This window comes from Anabrus simplex, chromosome 6 (assembly GCF_040414725.1).
Source record: "Anabrus simplex isolate iqAnaSimp1 chromosome 6, ASM4041472v1, whole genome shotgun sequence".
NCBI lineage: Eukaryota > Metazoa > Arthropoda > Insecta > Orthoptera > Tettigoniidae > Anabrus > Anabrus simplex.
The window spans coordinates 194,195,909-194,220,171 of NC_090270.1; the positions used below are offsets into that span (position 1 = coordinate 194,195,909).

General features: G+C 38.1%; 1 protein-coding gene across 1 annotated transcript in view; it reads right to left on the reverse strand.

The window, feature by feature from the left end:
• The window catches only part of ClC-b (chloride channel protein 7), a 178,769-nt gene that overhangs the window by 4,039 nt on the left and 150,467 nt on the right, over positions 1 to 24,263 (reverse strand). The window contains exons 15-16 of the mRNA XM_067150131.2: positions 21,091 to 21,174; positions 13,851 to 13,931 (exon numbers count right to left, since the gene is read on the reverse strand). Coding sequence (XP_067006232.2) covers positions 13,851 to 13,931; positions 21,091 to 21,174 — 165 coding nt within the window. The remainder of the gene's footprint in view (positions 1 to 13,850; positions 13,932 to 21,090; positions 21,175 to 24,263) is intronic.

Genomic DNA, 24,263 nt, shown 5'->3' on the forward strand with positions numbered 1-24,263 from the left:
TGCACATTAGAATAAATAACAACATAAACAGAAGGCCTCCAGCCTCCTGACCAACTAATATCTCATTGGTATGGTTGTACTGAAACTGTTGAGGAACAATTTTTTCCAGAGTCATGATTTCTTATAACTGAAAATCTGCCTACACCATCTTAATCTACAGGGTTTTCTTCCCTTTCCAACATAATTTATTTCTTTGTACATATTTTTCTCACCGATTAGCAAGCCTGAAAATACTTTTGCAGTAGAATTCTGTTCCAGCAGCCCTCTGACACTGATGTTCTACTTTCTGTATGTCCTATATCATCTTGTAGCATTGGCCTAACATCTGTTCCTTCACAAAACTGACAAGATTATGGAGGGTCCTATGTTAGGACTGCAGGCTATGAGCAGCAGAACTTCTTACCCTATTTTTCCTATTTTCTCCTTTATGAAACGAGCAGAGGGGGAGGGGGGAGGGGGGCACATTTTATTGTGTCAAAGGTTAATCATTTTTGCAGGGCATTTTATCATGCATACACAGCTAAGCTTGTGCAGTGTTTGAATATAATGGCAAGCATTTACTGTTTGTCCATCAGGTTCAAGAAATTCAACAAGAATGCACCCCTTCTGAATTCCAGAAGACATTGCCCATAACTTTCCCAGCAGAATGAATTTTCATTAATAACAACATCAGAAGTACCAGCTTTCATAATGTGTCACAGTTTTCAATACAAAATCATCTCCATCTCTGAAGGCAGTCTCAAGGTTCACTTCCTGCATCCCACTGTGTCCCACTACAGATCTGCAGCAATTTAGAAGCACATCTGTCTAACTTTTTTCCACTATGCTTTCAATGGAGGCAGTTTGAAGGTGAATATTCAAGAGCTGATCTTGGATGCTCGTGTTTCTGCATCATTTATAACGGAAGCTAAAATATTACATAGTATGAAAACTTTGTCATCTATACATGAACGTGCAGGTTATTAATATAATCTTACAAGCACAAATGAGAAAATAGCTGGTTTCCTGTTTAGAACCCCCATTTTGCCATAGGCAGCCTATGTAACAATGGCAGGCATGCAGCAATCTTCTGATTTCTTTCATTGCAATCTATGCATTCAATACACCATGTTCCATTTAAAACTGCAGCAATAAATTACTAATTTTTAAGCATGTAAATATTAATTTATGGCAGAATGTCTATTACCAATAAGTTTACGATGTTTTCATCCTACCATGTTTCATTGCAACGGTCAGGTCCAACCTAGAAGTTCCCTTTCTAGTGACTGATGGCTTTAGAACCACCAATGGAATGGTTAGTCATAATAAATTTAGTCCACTGAGCGCAACGTATCAGAAAGAGAGCTGGGAGCGGAGCGAGTAAAACTGATGAGCAATCCGGTTGTAGCGGTAGAGCGCACCACTGATCCCCTCCACTTACAACTGCAAGTACTTGCGGAGGACCAGAGCACAATGTAGCGCAACGACATGTTTAGCACGGGGAGACCACGACATTAGGATCATGGATTATCTTCAAACTTTTATACTTTTAGTAGTCCATTAGGACAACATAATGTGTAAGTAGTAAGGCATACTACTTGGGCGTTGAGAAAATTGCAAAAGAAATTTTGGCATCAAATATGTACCAGTATGTTGCGACCATGAGCACGAAATGGCAGTGGTCGAGTGGTTAGCTTTCAAGCTCCGTAATCGCTGGGCCACTGGATTGAGCCCCGCTCAATGCCATTTTGTTTTTTAACACTGGTCATATTCTTTCATATATGTTGCAGGTCAAACAGTCCAGATGCCAAGTAGTTCCGGGTACCTCACCCGATTTCACTGTCAGGTATGAGGGATTTTGCAAATCATGACAAGCATACATTTTCAGGAAAACTCATTTTTTAAATTTACTTGTTGACAATTATAATTTTTTTTTTAAATGTAGTCCGCCTCTGTGGTGGAGTGATTAGTGTGATTAGCTGTCACCCCCGGAGGCCCGGGTTCGATTCCCGGCTCTGCCACGAAATTTGAAAAGCGGTACAAAGGCTGAAACGGGCTCCACTCAGCCTCGGGAGGTCAACTGAGTAGAGTGGGGTTCAATTCCCTATTCAGCCATCCTCAAAGAGGTTTTCCATGGTTTCCGACTTCTCCTCCTGGCAAATGCTGCGATGTAGGCCCTTACGTAATGAAGGCCACAACCGCTTCCTTCCCTCTTCCTTTCCTATCCTGTCCAATCTTCCTATCCCTCCACAAGGCATAGGTGAGGATGCCTGGATGAGGTACTGGTCATCCTTCCCAGTTGTATCCCCGACCCAAAGTATCTAGCTTCAGGACACTGCCCTTGAGGTGGTAGAGGTGGGATCGCTTGCTGAGTCCAAGGGAAAAACCGACCCTGTACGGTAAACAAATTAAAAAAAGAAATATATTTTTGTAATGATAAAAATTAGTGAAGAGCATTGGAAATCCAATAAAAGTTCATTCAAATACACTTTTTCATTATATTACCTTTGAATTGTAATATATATGAAAGAATGACCAGTGTAGAAAAACAAAACGACAAGCGGGGCTCGATCCAGTGATTACGGAGCTTGAAAGCTAACCACTTGACCATCGCCATTTTGTGCTCATGGTCGCAACACACTGGTACATATTCGATGCCAAAATTTCTTTTGCGATTTTCTCAAGAACGGCTTAGTAGTATGCCTTACTACTTGCACATTAGCTTGTCCCAACGGACTACTAAATGTGTACAAAGTCTGAAGATACTCCGTGATCTGAACATCGTGGCCTCCCTTTGTAAGTGTATTGTACCTGTATTTAGTCTGTGCTTATTAAATTTGTATCTATATTTCCTCCACTACTTGTGTTTTGTAGATAATGCAAAGTATATTACATAATAACTGTGGTATTATTTTGATATTTAATCCCATTTTTAGATGGTATTCATGTCTTAGAATATTTAAAAGCATTTAATAAATTTTTATGGAAATTTGTATCACAAATACCACGAAGACCGTCTGATGCATGGCAATTCTTTGGAATTACCGATGATAAGAATCAGCGAAATGCATATTTTGCGGTCGCATTTATGCGACGCGTGGTGGTGTATCAAATTTGAGGCATCACGAGGATGAAATAAGCAGGTCTGCTTCTGCAGCAGAAAACAATATTGCTGTATTAAGCAAACCAATTATGTTGTGAGAAAAGGGCATTGAATAGATGGGTGAAATACCTTTACATTGTCATACCAATAACATTTAAATTTAAGAATTTCATTTTCAAGTCCGTATTGAACCGAGAATAATAGGTAAGTAAAATTAAAAATCCACCTTTTCAATACTAATATTAAACTAAACAAGTTATAACGTTTACTTGGAACTAGTTTCAACACTGGTGAGCATTATCTTCAGCCAAATATGAGAACAGGCAGATACTTTCAGGGTCATCATAAGTCCTATATTAAGAGTGTTTATATGTGCATTTATATTATGATATGTTTATTTATGAATGCCTGTTCTCATATTTGGCTAAAGATGATTCTCACCAGCGTCGAAACTAGTTCCAAGTAAATGTTATAACTTGTTTAGTTTAATATTAGTATTGAAAAGATGGATTTCTAATTTTACTTATCTATTATACCAATAACGTGTTTAAACGTGCCGCTACAGTATATTCACTTGGTAGTTTACTCGGTACAACCAGGTGCTGACATCACAACAATTGCTCCACTCCGCACCGCTCCGTCCCCACCACTATTGCTCCATAATGACTGGTATTCCAATTCTGAGGACCACCCAATAGACTTCTCAGCCACTGCCTATGGTCTGCAAATTACTACAGAACACAGTTATAGGAAACCGCCACTAAAACATAAGTTATTAAAATTCAGGGGGGAATGTGCACAACAAGAAGTGGACTCATAACACAAACTAAGAATAGCCAATAAAAAAAACAAGAAATAATGATATTTCTGGTAAGTGTTAGATGTACAGTAGTTTCTCTCACAATTTACTCCAATTTAGGTGCTTAAATTTTGAATTTATGCAAAGTCATCCTCAACCTACAAATACAACAGAAAAACCCGAGTTTTTTCTTTTTTTACGTATCATAAGTACAGATTCAATATATACGGTCTTACAAACTAAGGTACATTGAAATATCAAAAACATTGCATTAAAAACACCTGGATATACCTTCTGCAGTGTGAACGTTTGATGTCAACACAAGGTATTGGCAAAGAAAATCAGGCAGTCAAAATAAGCTAAGGGGTTGAAGTGTACAATTTATTAATTGCATAGTGTTCTGTAAAGGAAGTTAGTTTGTATACAGGGTGAAGCGTAATTCGCGCACTCGGGCGTCGCAGCGCGACTCCTCACATGCCAGCAATAAAAAAAATGTCTCTTACAAATTTTCGTCTTGCGAGTATATCCGGTAGAAAACGGACGTTGAAGAGTAGCAATCTGGCAACACTGTAACCATATGTAGAGTAACTACCGCTTTCAGCACGTTCTCGGCGTGCTGTACAGTTGGTGCAGTGGGTAGAGTTTTTGGTTGGCATGCAGGAGGTCCGGGGTTGAGGCGCATTTTTTATTTGCTAATTTGCATCTGACATTACCTACTATAATACAGTAAGACACCGTTTCTGAGCTCACGTGTATCCTACATTTACAACATTTTGTAACGCTGAAACAACAAATACCTGGTCAGACTAATAAGAAATAGACAGCTGAAACAAATGACCAGTCATAGGACAGAATAACTACACAAACAATATCACTTTCGATATGCTAAAGATGATAGCACAGTACAATAACACAACATCTACTTGTCATTTACATACTACATGTATAATAATAATGTTATTTGTTTCACGTCCCACGAACTACCTTTTAAGGTTTTCGGAGACGCCACTATACTACATGTAATATGATCGCGCAGATGTAGCACATTAGCACTAATACTGTCCATATTAAATTCACGCCCACGACATGACCAAAGAAAACGATTGTTCGTCCATTTCTAGGATCGTAGTATGCAAGTGCAAATGGTTTCTAGAGGACCCACTGCAATCTCTGTTGACGATTAAGATGCCAGATACCATACCACCTGGACTACATTTACGAAATAAAAAACATACACCTCAACCCAGGATCGACCACTCGACCTCCTGCATGCTAACCCAAAACTCTATCCACTGCACCAATTGTACAGTACGACTACCTACTGCTGACAGAGGTAGTTATCCTACATGTGGTTACAGTGTTGCCAGATTGCTACTCTTCGACGTCGTTTTTCTGCCGGATATACTCGCAAGACGAAATTTTGTAAGAGACATTTTTTTATTGCTGGCATGTGAGGAGTCGTGCTGCGACGCCCGAGTGCACAAATTACACTTCACCCTGTATACACATTTCTTGGTTATTTTTTGACACACTTCAGCATTTCTAAAGAATTTAATATGGAAACTTGATTTTAATATGAAGCCTTTTGAGATGCTGATGCAGATTGAAGAAATGATTGTTATATGGTGTTTGGCGAACTGCAATTCTATGGGCTTGTGTAATTTCAAAATATCTAATATGTTCTTTCATCCAGATTTTAAAATTTTGTTCTGTCTGACCGACGTAAACGGAACTACAGTTGCCTCACTGTAAATTTTACACAATACTTTTATTTTCTTTACGAGCCCACCTGATGGCCATAATTGTTAAGGCATCTAGTCTACATGGTCCTGAACCATGGTGAGCACGTTCGAGTCCCGTTGGTTGAAAAATAATTTCACTATGAGAATGTTGGCTGGCAGGATAGGAGAGGTGGTGGTATACAATCTCTAACCACTAGATTGTGTGCCAAAAACCAGATTCAATTTGAAACCTCCCTGCAGTGTTCATATGAAGTGTGGGCACACGGTGTTGATGGGGACGTTACACCCTGAGCAGACCCCTCGGTACTGTTCAACAGGAGTAGACTACTACTACTACCACCACCACCACTTTTACAACTGCATACGGTCAATTTAGTCAGTCCATTATCCAAGTCTCTTTGAAGGGACTGTTTAGGCCTTGTGGTCCTCTCAGCACTTTTCATGTGTTCCAATCTTCATGCCCTTTCTGGTGTTGAAAATATTAATGTTGAGAGTGTCCTTCTTGCAATTGTGAAGCAGATGTTAGTGCCCTGGATTTTTTTTTTAAATATCTTATCTGTGGTGTCTTCTGGTGTAAAGCCAATTTCTTTCAGATCATCTCTTATTTCTCTGATACATCTGCAGCCTATTGTGTTGTTTTTTTAGTAGGGATTATACTGTAACAGTTGTTTCAGAAATCTTGAATCCTGCATTCTCATTATGTATCCAAAGAATCCCGGTCTTCTCTTGCAAACAGTATCAGTAATGGGTTTGAACTCTTCGTACACGACTTTGTTGGGTACTATCTGCCATTATCCATCCTTCTGGTATTTTTTGTTGATGCAGGTTGTTCCATTCCTTGTTTTGATCTTCTGCAGTCTGTCTTATTGTACATTCAGGTGGAAGAAGGTCTGCTACATATGTTGCTTCTGGTTTTATAACTTGTGTTGTAGTGTTCTAGTTTTGTGGGTACAGACAGGTGATTATTATTATTATTTTTTTTTTAGATGTCCCAGGTTAATTTTTGTGCTCTAGCTAGTTTATTCTTATTTGGATCGAGGGATTTTTATTTACGTTGTTTGTCATTACTTTCGACTTTATTACCATTTACAGTACATTTATTTCTTTTATGCCTTTGCTGGCGAGATGTAGTGTTTACAGTGCACTATTTCTTCTGGTATGGGCTACATCAAATTTGTTACTTTCATTGACCTGTCTCAGTGTCATCCTTGGCTTTGACAATATGAAAGTGACTGAGGTATGAGTGATGTTGGTAATACCATTGCTTATGCAGCCAGTCCCTGTTATGAATGGTGTGAAAATATCACTCATAGGGTCGGTTGGTGCATGCATTTCAGTGGGCTTGGCAGACATATGTAATAGCAATGGCTGGCTCGGTGAGGAAAACAATGGGAAACTACCTCACACATCATTTCCCTAGTACGCCTAGGCTATTTATGACAGCTGTTGGCAGAGCTGCAGAGGATCAAACCAGCCTTCGGGCTGAATACCCTACATACTTTTTTCTTTTAATGATGATAGTTTTTGGAACATAATTTCTGTCTTTTTGAATGATATTTTAAGGCCAAATTTAGTTGCAATGTTTTGAATTTCTGGAGCACAGTTGAACACTAGGGATGAGAATATTTCCAACTATTATATATCACATTATTAATCTCATCTCGGTAACTTCTCTCATGAGGTTGACATCAGGAAGGGCATCTGGTCGTAAAAACTCACTACAAAGATTCATCTACATATCCAACCCCACAGAGAAAGGAAACAATGGTTGGACACACACACTTATTTTCTTTATTGTTGGTATCCTTTGTTTTTGATAATTTTGAAAAATAAAAATTGCATGTAAATGCTACAAAATAACCCTACATTTGCAGAAGAGTTTCTAGTTTTATAGAAACTGGATTGGAGTATGGTAGAACTGTCAACTCATGATGGAATGATGAGTATGGTGAAAAAATACTTAATTTCTTCTATTTTTGAAATACTAATTTGTCAATGAGGTTCGTCTTATAGCCATTATTCACTGCAATTTCTTTAATAATCTGAAGTTCTTTATCAAAATCCAACTGATTTATGAGTACAGAAAGAAGTCTTAATCATGCTGTGGAAAGTAGCTAACTTTAATGGAAAGGGCGGCATGATTTACCTGGAATTATCCATAGAAATAGGATTCCTGTATATGTTAAAGGTAGATATTCTGAGAGTGGCCAATAGTTAAATGAAGGAAATTTACTTTGAAATTGTTTTCAGTTTCAAGAGTAAATTGCAAGGAGGATTGATATGAATTTAGTAACTGAAGTAATTTCTCAGTTTGACAGTTGGTACCTTTCAACATTAAAAACTTCGTATCTGGTCTGTATTGAAAGGAGATAACATACACTAGAGGGAAATTTGATTGATCCACCTTTTTTCAATACATAATATGTTGTTAATATGATCACAACATTTTTTTATTCAGTACCGGTTTCGGTGTCTATGGACACAATCATCAGCTGAAACAGGTCATATGAACAAAGATTTACAAGTATGTAGTACATATAATAAACCCTTAGTAATAAGTGACATTAAAAGGATGAAGTAAAAATACAATGCTTAAAAGAATATAAACAAGTTATGGGCTTGTTGGTCAAAGTATAATATGAAAGTGAAGATATTAACCAATGTTTAAAGACCTGATCACTTTGGAATGGTTAAAAAGTCTCAAGCGTAGCACTGCTAAATACTGGGTGAAAATAAAACAAGGACATCCAAAAACTGATTTAGTATACCGTCCTTCCACAGAGTATTGATAATAACGTAACATAAGTAAGTTTGATGTTGGCTTGTAATATGAGCTCATAAAAAGAAGCTGTCAATTATGAGGTACTCAAGGAAGTGGATCATATTGCAGGCAAAGAGAAAGTAGAAATATGTGCTCAGAGCACTTGCTCCTTGCTACTCTCCACGCATACATCAGGCCGTTCCAAGTTCCGAATTGGATCGAGGACTTTCTGGCCATATTTCTACTTTCCCTTTGCCTGCAATATGATCCACTTCTTTGAGTACCTCATAATTGATGGCTTTTTTTTATGAGTTGATATTACAAGCCAACATCAAACTTACTTATGTTACATTAATATCAACATTTAATAGTTAAGTTCCTCGCCATTTACACACCTGTTTGTGAGTTAATAATATTAAACCACTGCTGTCAAGTATGCACTCATCTTGAAATGTACTGGTACCTTCTGCTCTAAGAACATCATTTATCTTGCATAAACAGCAAAAACAGTCATTTCGATTACGCATGTTTTGAAGTTTCTGTTTTATACTGTTTTATACTATTTCCATGTGGTTGTTCTACTGAAAGTTCAACACTTCTCACAATTTCAATACTTGCATGAATTTCTAAGCTAGCAGCTTCTAAACGAGTAATTGACTTGATATAATTCCAAAGTTTAAGTAGAAAAGGACTTTTATTAGAAATCCACCTAATAACACTGTACACAAAATCTTATTACCAGGAGAGTTGGCCATGCGGTTGGGGGCGCGTAGCTGTGAGCTTGCATCCGGGAGATAGTGGGATTCGAACCCCACTGTCGGCAGCCCTGAAGATGGTTTTCCGTGGTTTCCCATTTTCACACCAGGCAAATGCTGGGGCTGTACCCTAATTAAGGCCATGGCCGCTTATTTCCAACTCCTAGCTCTTTCCTATCCCATCGCCGCCATAAGACCTATCTGTGTCAGTGCAACGTAAAGCCAATAGCAAAAAAAGAAAATCTTATCCTATCTCATAAGAAGTAGTATCCGTTACAAACCATTATTCTCGTCATTATTCCGTACTGAAAAATAGCTAATTACAAAGTTTATACAAGGAGTACTTTTAATAACACCTATTCAATACAATTTGTAATTTCTGGTAATTGTAATTTCTGGTAATTTCCATGTGTATTTAACCACACTATAGTGGAATAAATTGTATTGAATAGGTGGTATTAAAATTACTCCTTGCATAAACTTTGTAAGTAGTATCCAGTTTGGTCATAGTGTAACAATCTTAAGCTACATATGTAAAGTCATTTAAAAACTAAACATAACACACACAAATAATAATGACATGGCATACAAAATCTAAAAACTTTTTGTGAACATTCTTTACGATGTCACTTTTGGTATAGTCTGTTGATTTAGATTAAGAAAAACATCCACATTCTGCTATTGTTGAAGCTTCTTGGAATTTGTCCTATAAAACTATAATTCCAAAGTTCAACTTAATATACGCCAGCCTTTCTGACAAACTGTTGGAAAACAATTCCTGCATAATCTTGATAGAAGAGGAATCATCTTTGTTGAAGCCGTTAAGAATGTTTTTGATAGTGGAGTAGTTTTCGCAATAATACACTGCAGCATCGAGCCAAGCTCCCCACTTAGTAAGAACTGGCTGTGTAGAGAGTGGTGTCGAAGGAGCTAACTCCTCGAAAGTTGCAACCTGCAGTAGTGTTTTAAAAAAAGTTTTTAAATGTTAGATATCAATTTTATCGACTTCAGGGAAATATCCACAAATTTCTTCTGCCACACTATGCAGACCATGCGCAAGGCAAGTGAGGAGTCATTCTTTGATAAAATATCTTGAGGCCTTAAGCAGCTTTCACCATGTACGGAGCAGCATCGGTAACAAAGAGAAGAATGTTTTCCTGCTTAATTTCATCCTTCCACAAATTTTTTAGTGCATCATCAAAAAGAATTGCAATCATTGAAGGATTCTCTCTCGCTCTAAAACTTCTGAGGTTAATAAAAAAATATCCCCAGGGCCATCAGCATGGAGTGTTCCATTAATTACATTCTCTATACATCTACCTGCAGTGTCCGTCATCTCATCAACAGATATCCAAATCTTATTGTCCGCTACACTGTGTCGCATTCGGTTTAGATTATCTTCGTAGGCGGTAGTTTTTTCACAGTGTTGGTGTTGATTCTGTAGGAACGTATTTCTTTGTGTATTTATCCAGGAAATTCTTGAAATGGGGATTCTTCACCTTGTTTAGAGGAATGTTTGCAGACACCATCATCTCGCAAAATTCCTTTGAAAAATCCGAACATCTGTCCATCACTGAAGATGTAACAGCCTTATTGAATATTAATTGCTGCCTCTTCTTATAGACGTGTTGTCATTTGACATTGCTGCTGTGTTTTGCCATGTTACAGTGTTGTTGCACATTAAAACGTTTTTCAGCCACGACTTGCACTTCACACAACTTGCAAAATAGAACTAAACTGCCTGTACAGAAATACTCTTCACCAAATTCCTTAACAAAACTTTGTTACTAAACACTAGTAGAAGACTTTTCCTTAGGCATACTGGAATGTATGCTGGGATACGATTCACTGTAAATTGACACTTGCGTAAGTGAAAAGAAGGTTGATATTCTAATATCTGAACAAAGACAAGTGAGCAATTGCCAGGAGTAATTAGCTCACTGCTTGGATGGATTTTTCAGGATTATTTCTGTCTCTACCTGGGAGACTGAGTTGCCGAGTACAGCGGGTGGGGTAAGAGGTGCACTGATGTCTATGACCTTCATCCTATACAAAGGGTATTGCACTTCCATTAACTGCAGATGTGATACCAAGAAGTTTTGTGAACACTAGTTCACATTTGATAAGTTGAAGATGATTTTTGCACAGCTACAGCTGTCGTCAAACTGCTGAAATATGAAGTTTCTACGAGAATAGCTCAAAATATGACAACAAAAATCCAAAATGTGACAAATAAAAATCACGTAATTGTGACAATCACCTGACTTGCACCAAAATTCAATCAGGCAAGAAAACAGAGACAAAGAAAAAATATGACTTTTCCTAAACATCCAAGCCCTAATGATTACTACTGAAATTAACCAATTTATGTTTCTTCATAGCTGTCTGGATGTGTGATGTGCACTTAACTTTTAACACTCTGCCATGGTTGTGGATAAAATTAGTATCTGTGTATGCAATTAATCTGTCTAGGTTTGCTATATTAGAATTTGGAGGGCTGAGTTTGTTACATTTCTCAAGTTCATTTTCTGAAGCAGTAAAAGAAACATACAGAAGTTATCTAACCTATTATTAAATTTACAGACATTTATGTGACTGAACAGTTTATGAACTGGTAGAATTTCTTGGTTTGCTCTTCGCACCTAGTTAGATACGTAGAAAGTTCTTTCCCTACATCTATAATCCCACACATCCCATTATACAGGTGGCAATTTGAAGGTTAGTCATACCTGCAATAAATAAATAAAAAATTAGAGAAAATCATGGTGATTATACCAAAGCTTCACTTCATTTGATACCTAGAATTTCTTCTTTTATTTTTTGTCATATTTGAAGCCACTTCCTTCCACTTTTGACTCGTTCAATTTATAATAATTGTTGGTTTCTTCAGTCTATTGAAACTAAATTATACATACATAATCATTATAGACTGTTATGCCTTTCAGCGTTCAGTCTGCAAGCCTCTGTGAATTTACTAAACATCACCACAATCCTCGATTTGCAACTAGTGTTGTGGCCTCATTTAGTTCTATACCTTTTATCTTTAAATCGTTAGAAACCGAGTCTAACCATCGTCGTCTTCGTCTACCTCTACTTCTCTTACCCTCCATAGCAGAGTCCATTATTCTCCTAGGTAACCTAACCTCCTCCATTCTCCTCACATGACCCCATCACCAAAGCCGGTTTATGCGTACAGCTTCATTCATCGAGTTCATTCCTAAATTAGCCTTCATCTCCTCATTCCGAGTACCCTCCTGCCATTTTCCCACCTGTTTGTACCAGCAATCATTCTTGCTACTTTCATGTCTGTTACTTCTAATTAATGAATAAGATATCCTGATTCCACCCAGCTTTCGTTCCCGTAAAGCAAAGTTGGTCTAAAACAGACCGATGTAAAGATAATTTCGTCTGGGAGCTGACTTCCTTCTTACAGAATACTGTTGATCACAACTGCGAGCTCACTGCATTAGCTTTACGACACCTTGATTCGATCTCACCATATTACCATCCTGGGAGTATGAATAAATAAAATTTAGAACTACCTGAAAAAGAAAACAAGTGAAATATAACTGAAAAATTAACAACTTAATTAAAATAAATTTGATATAAAAGCCAAAGGTAGCCATTTATCCTAGGGGAAGTACATACTTCCCCTAGTGTATCGTCACTCCACTGTCCAACACAGGAGGCTTGCAGTGGTGTCTCAACAATGCACTAGCTGCCAGTGTCTTGGAAAGGTGTGGCAATCCAACTAATGAGCCACACTGGAGCAAAACGCTGGTAATTTCACTACTGCAAAGGCCTAAATAGCTTGTGTTGTTAAAACTGTTTCTTTTTCAGGTACAATTCTGTTATCACATATATTCTTTTAGGCAGTTTCTAAATTTTATTCATAAATTTGTTTCTACAGACTAAGGAAATCAACAGTTTAAAACAAAACATTTGCAGCACTAACACTTCTCTTGGCATTTTCACTGTGTGTTTCTCGTATACACATTAACATTTTGAAATTACATTATTTTTTAAGACACTATACATTAAACCAAAGGTTGAGGTTGGCCACATTAAACTTAAGCACGAGTCTGTAGTTTAAGCATTTCTGTTCCTCTTGACAGGCATTCTTCAAATCTTTTTCTTAAATTTGTTTTACGTCGCACAGACACAGATAGGTCTTATGGTGACGAGGGGGTTAGGAAAGGCTTAGGAGTGGGAAGGAAGCAGCCGTGGCCTTAAGGTACAGCCCCAGCATTGCCTGGTGTGAAAACGGGAAACCACAGAAAACCATCTTCAGGGCTGCTGACAGTGGGGCTCGAACCTACTATCCCCCGGATGCAAGCTCAGAGCTGTGCGCCCCTAACCTAACGGCCAACTCGCCTGGTCTTCAAATCTTTAATGTATGTACAACAATTAAACAACCATTAAATAATCCTATTTATATCAACTATTTTTTCTCAACTAGGTCTTGAAATATGCAAGATACTGAACCAACAGTAATAGATAACACCATGGTTCTACAGTTACAGAGCATTTCTGCATCTAGAGAACAAGTTCAGTTGTGAATGTGTTTTAGTGTTGGGGAAACCAAGTGAAAAAGCTTGAAGGGGGGTTAATCCTACTATCAGAGCAGACAAACTTATAAATCTAACAGAAACAGAAGATGGAGACCCTTCAGTTAAAGAAAATATACCTTTTATTACAAGCCTACACTTACCTCATTAGTATCATTTACTACAACAAGATGTCGAAGTCCCAGTCCACGAAACAGTCTGAACACTCGAGGCAGAGAAGCAGACTGAAAGCATGAACAGTAACTTTTTTGAAATACTGGAACAAAAAAAATTAATCAAGGACAATACAAAAATACATAATAGGATACTAATAATTTAATGCCCCTTCAACAACTGGTGGTTGTAAGTGGTACCTGAGTGCTGGATGTTTATGTTCTCATAAAATAAGAGTATTTTTTGAAGAGCTCACTAAATTTGATGTGAGTCACTAACATTTCACCACTCAAATGTTAACCAAAGGTGGTGGAATTTGATCCCATAAAGTTTAGTGGAGAAGGCAGTTCCCCCCCCCCCTTACAAGTTGCTTTACATGTAATTAATCTCATATTAGACCGTATTGAAGATGATATATTAAAATTATAAAATTATTTTATTTATAACTACCTTACATTAGAAAACTGAAAACTTTTTTGCCAACAGCAGTTATACAAAGGGCACTAGGAAAGTTTTGCAATGTGAGTGAACGCTTTAGACTCTTTCAAAATAATTTCCACCACACTCAATACACCTCTCCATACGTTGAAACCAGTCACTGAACCAACTTTGCCACTTTTCTTCGGTTACATTTTCACACTCTTGATCCCATGTTGCCAGAAGCTCCTCGTCGGATAAAAACTCCGCCCTTTCAGCTTCATCTTCACTTCTGGGAAGAGTGGGAAGAGTGCGAGGTCACATGCGGCAAGTTCAGGACTGTATGGAGGGTGATCAAGCACAGTCAACCCTGATCTGGCAAGAAAATTCATTGTTACATTAGCACGATGTGCTGGAGCATTGTCGTGATGCAAGAGCCAAGTGTTGAGCCGTGACCTTGAATGGAGCTGCTTGAGAGCCTGGATGACCTGAGGCAGACAAGTCGCACTATACCACTTTGCAGTAACTGTCCTTTGTGTTTCTAACACAACCAGGGTCTGGATGCCCCATTTTGTGAAGAATACTGCAATCACCCTTTTCTTCACTGACCTTGACTTTTGCATAGTCACAGGAGTACCCTCATTTTTAAACAGCCACACCTTGTTCTGGGATTTTGTTGGGACATCGTAATAATAAAGCCAAGTTTTGTCACCTGTAACAATGCTATTGACGTTACGCGAAGTCCCATTTTCAAACTGTTTTAGCATTTCTCGGCACCATTTCACTCAATGTGCCCTTTGTTCCTCTGAAAGTGAATGGGGCACCCAAAGAGAACAAACCTTTCTAACATGGTCATGTAGAACTGAATGAATAGCTGATGCAGGTATGTGGAGGGTCTCTTCTACCTGCCAGTATGTCAACTGCCTCTCTTGCTGCAACATTTTTCTCACAGCTTCAATGTTTTCCTCAGTCACTGATTCAGACGGTCGCCTTGAACGAGGATCGTCTTCAACCCCAAAAGTTCCCCTCTGGAACTCTTTGTACCAGCGGAAAATTGTTTTCCGATATGGACAGTCTTTCCCCAGCACAGGAGTCATTTCCTCCAGGCAATGGTCAACAGTTAATCCACGAGCAAAACTGTAGCGGATAATTGCGCGATATTCACCTTTAGACCACACTGACATCTTAATTTGCTTTCAATCCCACTGCTTGGTAATAACTGGTGTGAAGGTGGTCCCATTTTTCACCCCTCTTTTCATCCCTCACCATAACAGGGGTGTCCAGCCAACCGTTTCTGCGTACTGCAAAACTTTCCTAGTGCCCTTTATATTAATAAAGATCCTACTACTAAGATCCAACAAAGTTTAAAGAACCTAGTGAAGAATCTACCTTTCTTATTACAAGAACACGAGTATCAGAAACTTATAATAATGAACCCAAAACTCCTAACCGCAAAAGCTTTGCCAAAAATCCATAAAAATGACATACCTATGCGCCCTATTATTAATTGCATGAATAGCCCTTGTTACAAAGTCTCAAAATTTTTGCATAATTTTCTCAGTAAACATTTTAAGTTCAATAATACCACTTATATCAGAAATTCTGTTGAGTTTGGTGAAAAATTATTGAAATTCAATCTTTAACACAATCACATAATGGTATCCTATGACATTACTAATATGTATTCCAATATTCCGGTAAATAAAACTGAAGATTATCAAAACAAACCTTTTAAAACATGGTAACCTAAGTAAATGTGAAATAGATAACTACATCAGTTTGTTAGAATTTGTACTTAACAATAACTATTTTACTTTTAATAATACATCACAAACAATATGTCATCTGATGAAGAAAGGGCAGCCAGGTCAGCCAGAATGAAGAGGTTTTGCGAAAGGAAGATGATGATGCAAGCTAAATCTTCAGTTAATTCTTTGTTAACGTGAATGTATTTGGGTTTGATTTAAGTGCTCCATTGTGGGCGTAAACTATGTAAATAAATAAATAATAGTATATACCACCAAAAGAGCCTAGCAATGGACGACCTGATCTCGGGCATTCTAGCCAATATTTTTATGGATGATATGGAAAATAACAAAATAATCAATAATATCAACGGTCTTCAATTATGATTAAGATATGTTGATGACACTTTTGCCATCATACACAGAAAAATGACAAGTCACAGTATACCACAGTATACTAGCATCCCTTAATGAGCTTGACAATGACATAAAATTCACTAAGGAAGACGAAGTCAATGGTTCTTTGAACTTCTTAGATTTAAATGTTTGAAGAGAGAATAATAAGTTCATTTTTCAAATATATAGAAAACCTTCTTGTGCTCCAATCACTATAAGAAACGATTCATTACATCCGCAATCTCATAAATGGGCTGCATTTTTTAGTCTTGTACAGAGAGCATTAAAGATTCCGCTTTCAACTGAAAATCGCAGGGAAGAACTAGATTACATCAAGGATTTGGCCAGGATTAATGGCTATAATCCCTCGATAATTAATAAAATCAACAAGGTAACATTAAAAACTGCAACTAAATTGATTCCGGACAAGCCTAAGAAGACAAAATATGCCGCCTTTACCTATACGAACTTAGGCTTATTTCAAGTTACCAACACTCTAAAGAAATATGACATCAATATCGCTTATAGAACCCGATGCACGAACCGTAACATATTTTTCAGCTCTAACACAGTTAACACCAAATACGATAAATTCTCAAACTCTGGTATCTATGGACACAAATGTACCCATTGCGGGTTTTCTTATATCGGTCAAACTGGACGTAGCTTTGAACCTTGAACCTTGAACATTACAACGCTTCAAAACATAAAAAATATTCCGCCATGAGCACCCATATGGAAGAGACTGGTCACAGTTTCACGACAATTGAAAAAGACCTTCAAATCATAAAATACGTTAATAAAAGTAAACTGATGACAGAGTTCGAGAACATTTACATATCCTTAGACCAGCATTTTAATGGAAATCAAAATTTAAATGATACTTCAGAAATTAAAAGCCCAATAATCGAGAAAATTCCAGGGCTACTCTCTCCTTTCAATATAAACAAAAATAGTTTTATGAGCATCTTTAATTATAAAATTGCTAATAACATTCCTCCTTTAACAAGAGATACTGTTTCACCACCTCTTCACTCTACATCCCCTCCACATAAGTCAGACCCGCCCAAGGAATCTGCCGCCCCTTCTGACATGACTCCCTCCCCGCCTCTAAGCATACATACAACACTAGAAGCAGTAATAGAGCTACCCGCCAGTCTGCTTCACGCAGCCAACACTAGCGGACATCTCATACCAGTCCCAGGGGTTAAGCTTCCTTTTTTTCTTTTTCTTTTCATTTTCTTCTTCTGGTGTCAACATAACTTCATTCCCCTTTTCTCTTTCTTTTCAGATTCAAACTCTAATTTGCGCCAGAATATGCTCTCTGTCTTATAAGGATCGCTAACACTCTCCCCACATTCAAGTTTCATCGCTACTCTTTAATGAGTTTATTATATCAATTTCTAGTTTTATTTGCTACCTTGTATATATTAACTAGCTTAACTGGTATTTTCTGACAGCAAGATTGCACCTCTTTTATGAATTTTGCTTCTGCTAAAGTTCAAGTTTTATGTCAAATTTAGTTTGTTCAATGTCATGTGCCTTTGACTAGTTCAACTTGGACTCGTGACAAGTCAATGAACTCTTATTTTAACCCTTATTTATGAAAAATAACAGAACTTCATCCTCACAATATTAATCCACGCTTCACACATTGACGTATATTTATGTCACAATATCCACTGTCATGTTCCAGTGGCCTCATAATTGTTTTTAATTTCATAGATCGCCACCGTTCATGTACTCCACAACGAATTTTGCTTTTAACTTGCATATATTGTTACAACCTCAAATTTAATGTTTTTAATGTTTTTAGTGTATTGATTGGTGATTATCACTTTTTATTATGACATGCTTCATTTTTTTAATATGATGATATTTTCTATATTTTAAGCCCAGGGCCCTGACCTAGTGTTTGTTGCATTAATGGCTGATGATGATCGCTATGTCGAACGAAACATGTCCCAATATTAGAATTCCCCATCAACAGAGGTGTCAAACAAGGTGATCCCATCTCCCCGAAACTATTCTCAGCGGTCCTAGAGATGGCTATGTCTAAGCTGAGCTGGGAAGAAAAGGGAATTAGAATTAATGGGAAAAGGCTAAATAACTTGAGATTTGCAGATGATATTGCTTTACTGGCAAACGACTTCGAAGAGCTCCAGACCTTAATTACAGATCTTGCATTAGAATGTCAGTTGATTGGCCTAAGCATAAACCTTTCCAAAACAAAAGTTATGTCCAACGAATGGGTTCAAGCTGGAAATGTGAATATTAAGAACATGCCATTAGAAGAGGTCAGTGATTACATCTACCTTGGCCAGATTATAAATATGACAGGTGATATAAGACCAGAAATCTATAGGCGCATCAAGCTCGGATGGCAAGCATTTGGAAGGAATTCTTCAGTATTAAGATCAAAAATGCCAGCAAATCTGAAGAAAACAGTATTTGACCAATGCATCCTTCCTGTGCTGACTTATGGCTGTGAGACTTGGACTCTGAACGAATTCACAAAAGGGAAACTTCGGACCGCGCAGAGAGCCATGGAAAGGTCAATGCTAGGCTATACAAAGAAAGATAGGAAAAGAGCTGATGACATCCGGTCTGTTACAAAGGTTAAAGACATCTTAGAGAGAGTACGCTCCTTAAAATGGCAGTGGGCTGGCCATGTTGCACGAAGAAATGATGATAGATGGACAAAACTAGTGCTGGAGTGGAGTCCGAGAGAACATCGAAGGCCTAGAGGAAGACCACCGGACAGATGGGACAAAGATATCAAGAAGATCGCTGGTACCACTTGGATGAGATCTGCCCAAGACCGTTCTACTTGGAGAAGACTGTTGAAGGCCTACCTATACCCACGACTTAAAGAGGCCACATCATTTTAATGATTGAAATGGCTGATTGTATATATGTTCGACAAACAGTCTAGAAATATCGATTTCTGGAAATGTTCTTGCAACACAACACATGTGAACATACAAGGAGCAATCGATTGATGGGCCTCTCTATTGGAGTAGATGAAACTCAAATGTTCAATTATGGTTAGAAATCTATAACATTCGTAATGTTTCTACATACATCTCAGTATCTGGATAATAAATCATTACAGTGAGTTTCCAGAAACCTCCATATGTACTAGAATGATGGTGGATTATATCCAATATATGAATATTACAGAGTTCCTACAGTTTCAACTACACAGATTGAGGTTAAATGTATTCGCAATATGTATTAGAGATTATGCAAATTTACAATACATATTTACAGGGTGCTCCTCGGTGGTTCAGGCGGCAGCGCGTTGGCCTCTCACCACTGGGTTCCGTGGTTCAAATCCTAGTCACTCCATGCGAGATTTGTGCTGGACAAAGCGGAGGAGGGACGGGTTTTTCTCAGGGTACTCCGGTTTTCCCTGTCATCTTTCATTCCAGCAACACTCTCCAATATCATTTCATCTGTCAGTCATTAATCATTGCCCCAGAGAGTGCGACAGGCTTCGGCAGCCAGCACAATTCCTATCCTCGCCCCTCGATAGGGGCTTCATTCATTTCATTCCTGACCCGGTCGAATGACTGGAAACAGGCTGTGGATTTTCATTTTCATTTACAGGGTATAGTTATGCACAGCATTTAATAAAAGATAATAATAAAAATATATTAAACATACTAATTGAAGGTTTTACAAGAGATAGGTTATGTGTAGGATGGCGTACATATGGCATGGTTTGGACAAGTGATTGTAAGATGAAATGAAATGGCGTATGGCTTTTAATGCTGGGAGTGTCCGAGGACATGTTCGGCTCGCCAGGTGCAGGTCTTTTGATTTGACACCCGTAGGCGACCTGCACATTGTGATGAGGATGAAATGATGATGAAGACAACACATACACCCAGCCCCCGTGCCAGCGAAATTAACCAATTATGGTTAAAATTCCCGACCCTGCCGGGAATCGAACCCGGGACCCCTGTGACCAAAGGCCACCACGCTAACCATTTAGCCATGGAGCTGGACAATTGTAAGATATAATTATACACATTTCATTATCGTGGTGTTTAGCCAAATTGTTCGTAATTTTAATTTGTTCCCGGATTTTCCGTTTTCCCGTATTGTACATTTTTCCCGTGGTCCCTCCAAACAGAGAGAATCTAGGTTCCACTGTATTTGCTTTGGTGCATGTATGTTCTTCAATGTACAGGTCTAGATTTTGTGCAGTGGGCACGCAGTGCTGAAGTCTTAAGTTACAAGTATGTTCTGTTAAACACTTGGTCTTATTTACATGTTTTGTTACGTTTATGTAAATTTACCTTGACTTTGTCATAGATATTTAATAATGAGCTCATTTTAGAAAAGATTAACCGAGTTATTCTTATTTGAACATCAGTTCATGAAAGTACTTCAGTTCACAACCTCGTGCGGTCCCCTCCACTGTCCACATGCTGGGTTTAGTTGTCATTTGTTTTTACCCTGTTTAAACTTGCTTTACAATTGTTTTTACCTGTTTTGAATTTACTTTATGTTTTGCTGAATAATATATTTTAATGATGATAACCGCTTAAGTATACATCTTAAACGTTAACCAAAGGTGGTGGAATGATCCCATAAACTTGAGTGAAGGAAGCAGGTGTCAGACCAATTACATCATGGAGCTGGTGTATTATAGGATACTTACATGCTGTACAGTATACGCAGAAGGATTCAAGAAGGGTCTCAGATCAATGGTGAAGTTACGCTCCTCTTCTGTGAAAGTAACCTCCTATTTATAAAAAAGAAAAATGAAATCTATTAATTCAAACCATAAATTTTAGAAATATAAATATTTTCCTATCAAACAACTTAAGCTAGCAGTTAAAATTAAGACTGAAATATAACCAATAGAACAGACCAGCTTTGAAGTTAGAATGGCAAATGTCTAAGTCATAGTTTTACATCTGCTAAACGTAAAAGATGTTTTGACATTGAACACAAGCAACTGGTTCTGTGTTGTCACATTGCAGAAAAGTGACTACATAACATCACGACATGTTTGACAGTGACTGAGTCACCTAGTCACACTGAAGGTTGTAAATACTCAAAATAAATGAATGCAATTAATGCAATTTTCCAAGTTCTTTCCCTTTATTTTAAAATATTCTAAATGTAACTAATAATCTTCAGAAAAATATTAGAAAATCATAGGCAAGTATCTCACACCATGGACAATTTGAATATGAATGGTTAACAAGTTAAACTTTCAACAAGACAGTTAAATTTTGAGACTAAGAATAGTAACTAACTACAGTATTTCCTGTGTAGTCATACTATGGTATGTAGAGAGAAATTCTAAATTAAAGTTTGGTATTTTAATTTCTTTCGGAATCCTTTCAGACTGATGAGTACAATTTTCATAAAAAATATGAGTTCTATATTTTTCATACCAGAAAATGATAAACTGCAAGAAAAATATCAAAAGAATAAACTTCTTTTTTTTTGCACATATGACCTGCACATTTGTGTACAGTGGGTCATAACTATCAATTTTTCAAGTTCTTTCCCTTTATAATAGGTTAATTTTAACTGTAATTACTGGACATTTAGTAATCAAATAAAACAACGACAATGTATTGGAGGATTAGAAGGTAGCTTTAATCCATCCTTTACATAAGAAACAAAATATTTAAGATGTAAATAAATATCGCGGTAGTGGGCGAGCTGGCCATGTGTTGAGAGATGCACAGCTGTGAGCTTGATCCAGGAGATAGTGGGTTCGAATTCCACTGTTGGCAGCCCTGAAGATGGTTTTCCGTGGTTTCCCATTTTCACACCACGCAAATGCTGGGGCTGTACCTTAACCCTTAGAACTCGCGCAGCGGACCATGCCCGACGAGAATATTGCGCACAGATCCTATGTCGGGCAATGCCCGACATGATTTTCTTCCCTATACAACTCCTTTGTCAGGTTACGCACGCATGAATTACAGGTACAGTAAGCTACTGACATCTTTCAACGGCAATTTGAAGCCGTGTATAGCTATAATCTCTTTCACATCAGACTCTGTGGGCATGCTTTGAAGACTATGCGAGTTTGTAAACAGACGTTTAGCAACATGGCGTCATTCGAGCTGCATGAGAAGGAAATACCCTTAGCAACATGGCGTCATTCGAGCTGCATGAGAAGGAAATACCCAAACTTTTAGATGAAAGTGATGATTTCAGCGATAGAATAATTTTCAATTAAGTGGTGAGGAAGATACTGCGGAACGAGATTGTGTTGTCGAGTTGAGTGATAAAGATCCCGATAATGAGAACAGTATGCTAAATGGCAGTGCTGGTACCTCTACTGATGGCTGGAGGGAATACCATGACACGAACCTGGACTTCAAAAGAACCCCATTCACAGGTTCGTCAGGTTATAAGCCACTGCAAGGAACTAAACCTAACAGTGAACTTTACTTATTCCAATTATTTATGACCGACGACTTATTGTCGGAATTGTCTGCGAGACTAACTGGTATGCCAGTAGAAACATTCAAAAGGTTACGCTTTTCAGACGCGAGTCTATTTGGAGGTCGTGGATAGATGTTACTCTTCCAAATTCCAAGCACTTTTAGGCGTAATCCTAAAAATGGCAATGAACAGTAGGCCTGAATTATGATGCGAGACAGTGTTTTTCTGCAATACTTGTAAAAAAAAGCCTGGATTACATCCAAGCAAGTGCTTTGAGACGTTCCACACAATGCAAAATTACAAATAAAATGTGATAGATAATTTCAGACCAAAAAATGCTGAACACTGTACCTGAATATTGTATTGTACTCGTATTATATTTATTTTGTGTTTGCTTTAGTTGATTTTTATAAATATGCTTCTTGGTGTATTGCACTTTATACTGCCGCACATGTGGCTCCCATGATATTTTGCTATCAAAAAGGAGCCCAAGAAATCCGTGTCAACTACGGGAAGGGCAACATTTCCTAAATAAAGCTCAAGATGCGAGTGAAGAGTGCGCTCCTGGCAAAAGTGGACAACGGAGGTCTTTTTGCAGTTGAAAACCGAAAGCCATGTTCTAAAGTCCACTTGCTGTAATTGTCGCTCTGCGAGCTATAATGCAGAGCAAAATCATCCACATATAGCGACAGTATTACTTCTGAACCAGCAGCAGCGACAGTACCGTTTATGGCAATCTTGAACAGAGTGACACTAAGACCCGATCCCTGTGGGACTCCATTTTCTTGAATGTGGTATTGCGAATATTCCCCCCCCCCCCCCCCCCCCCCCAACTCGGACACGGAAGAGATGGAGGGACAAAAAAATTTGCAAAAAATGCTGGCATGTTACCTTGAAATCTCTATTGATGCAGGACTGAAAGGATACCATATCCCCATGTGGTGTCATAGGCCTCTTCTAAGTCGAAGAAAACAGCTACCAAATGCTGTTTGTGGAGAAATGCATCCTGGATAGAACTCTCCAGGCGTACCAGGTGGTCAGTGGTCGAGCGAGCGGCTCAAAAAACACATTGGTCCTCTGACAAAAATCCTTGTTTCTCCAGCCACCACACAATCTGCGATTTACCATCCTCTCAAATAGCTTACATAAACAGACAAATAGGCCTATAGCTTCCTGCATACTTAGGATTTTTGACAGGCTTGAGGACAGGAATAACTATGCTCTCTCGCCACTGAGATGGAAACTCCTCTATTCAGATTTGGTTGAACACACGAAGAAGATGAAAGACTATCCTCACTACGGTGTTTCAACATCTCGTTATAGGCACCGACCGGTCCAGGAGATGTGTCCTTGCGAAGCGCCAAGGTGCTGCGGAGTTCCCACTCCATAAAGGGCACGTTACAATCCTCTGAAACTTGA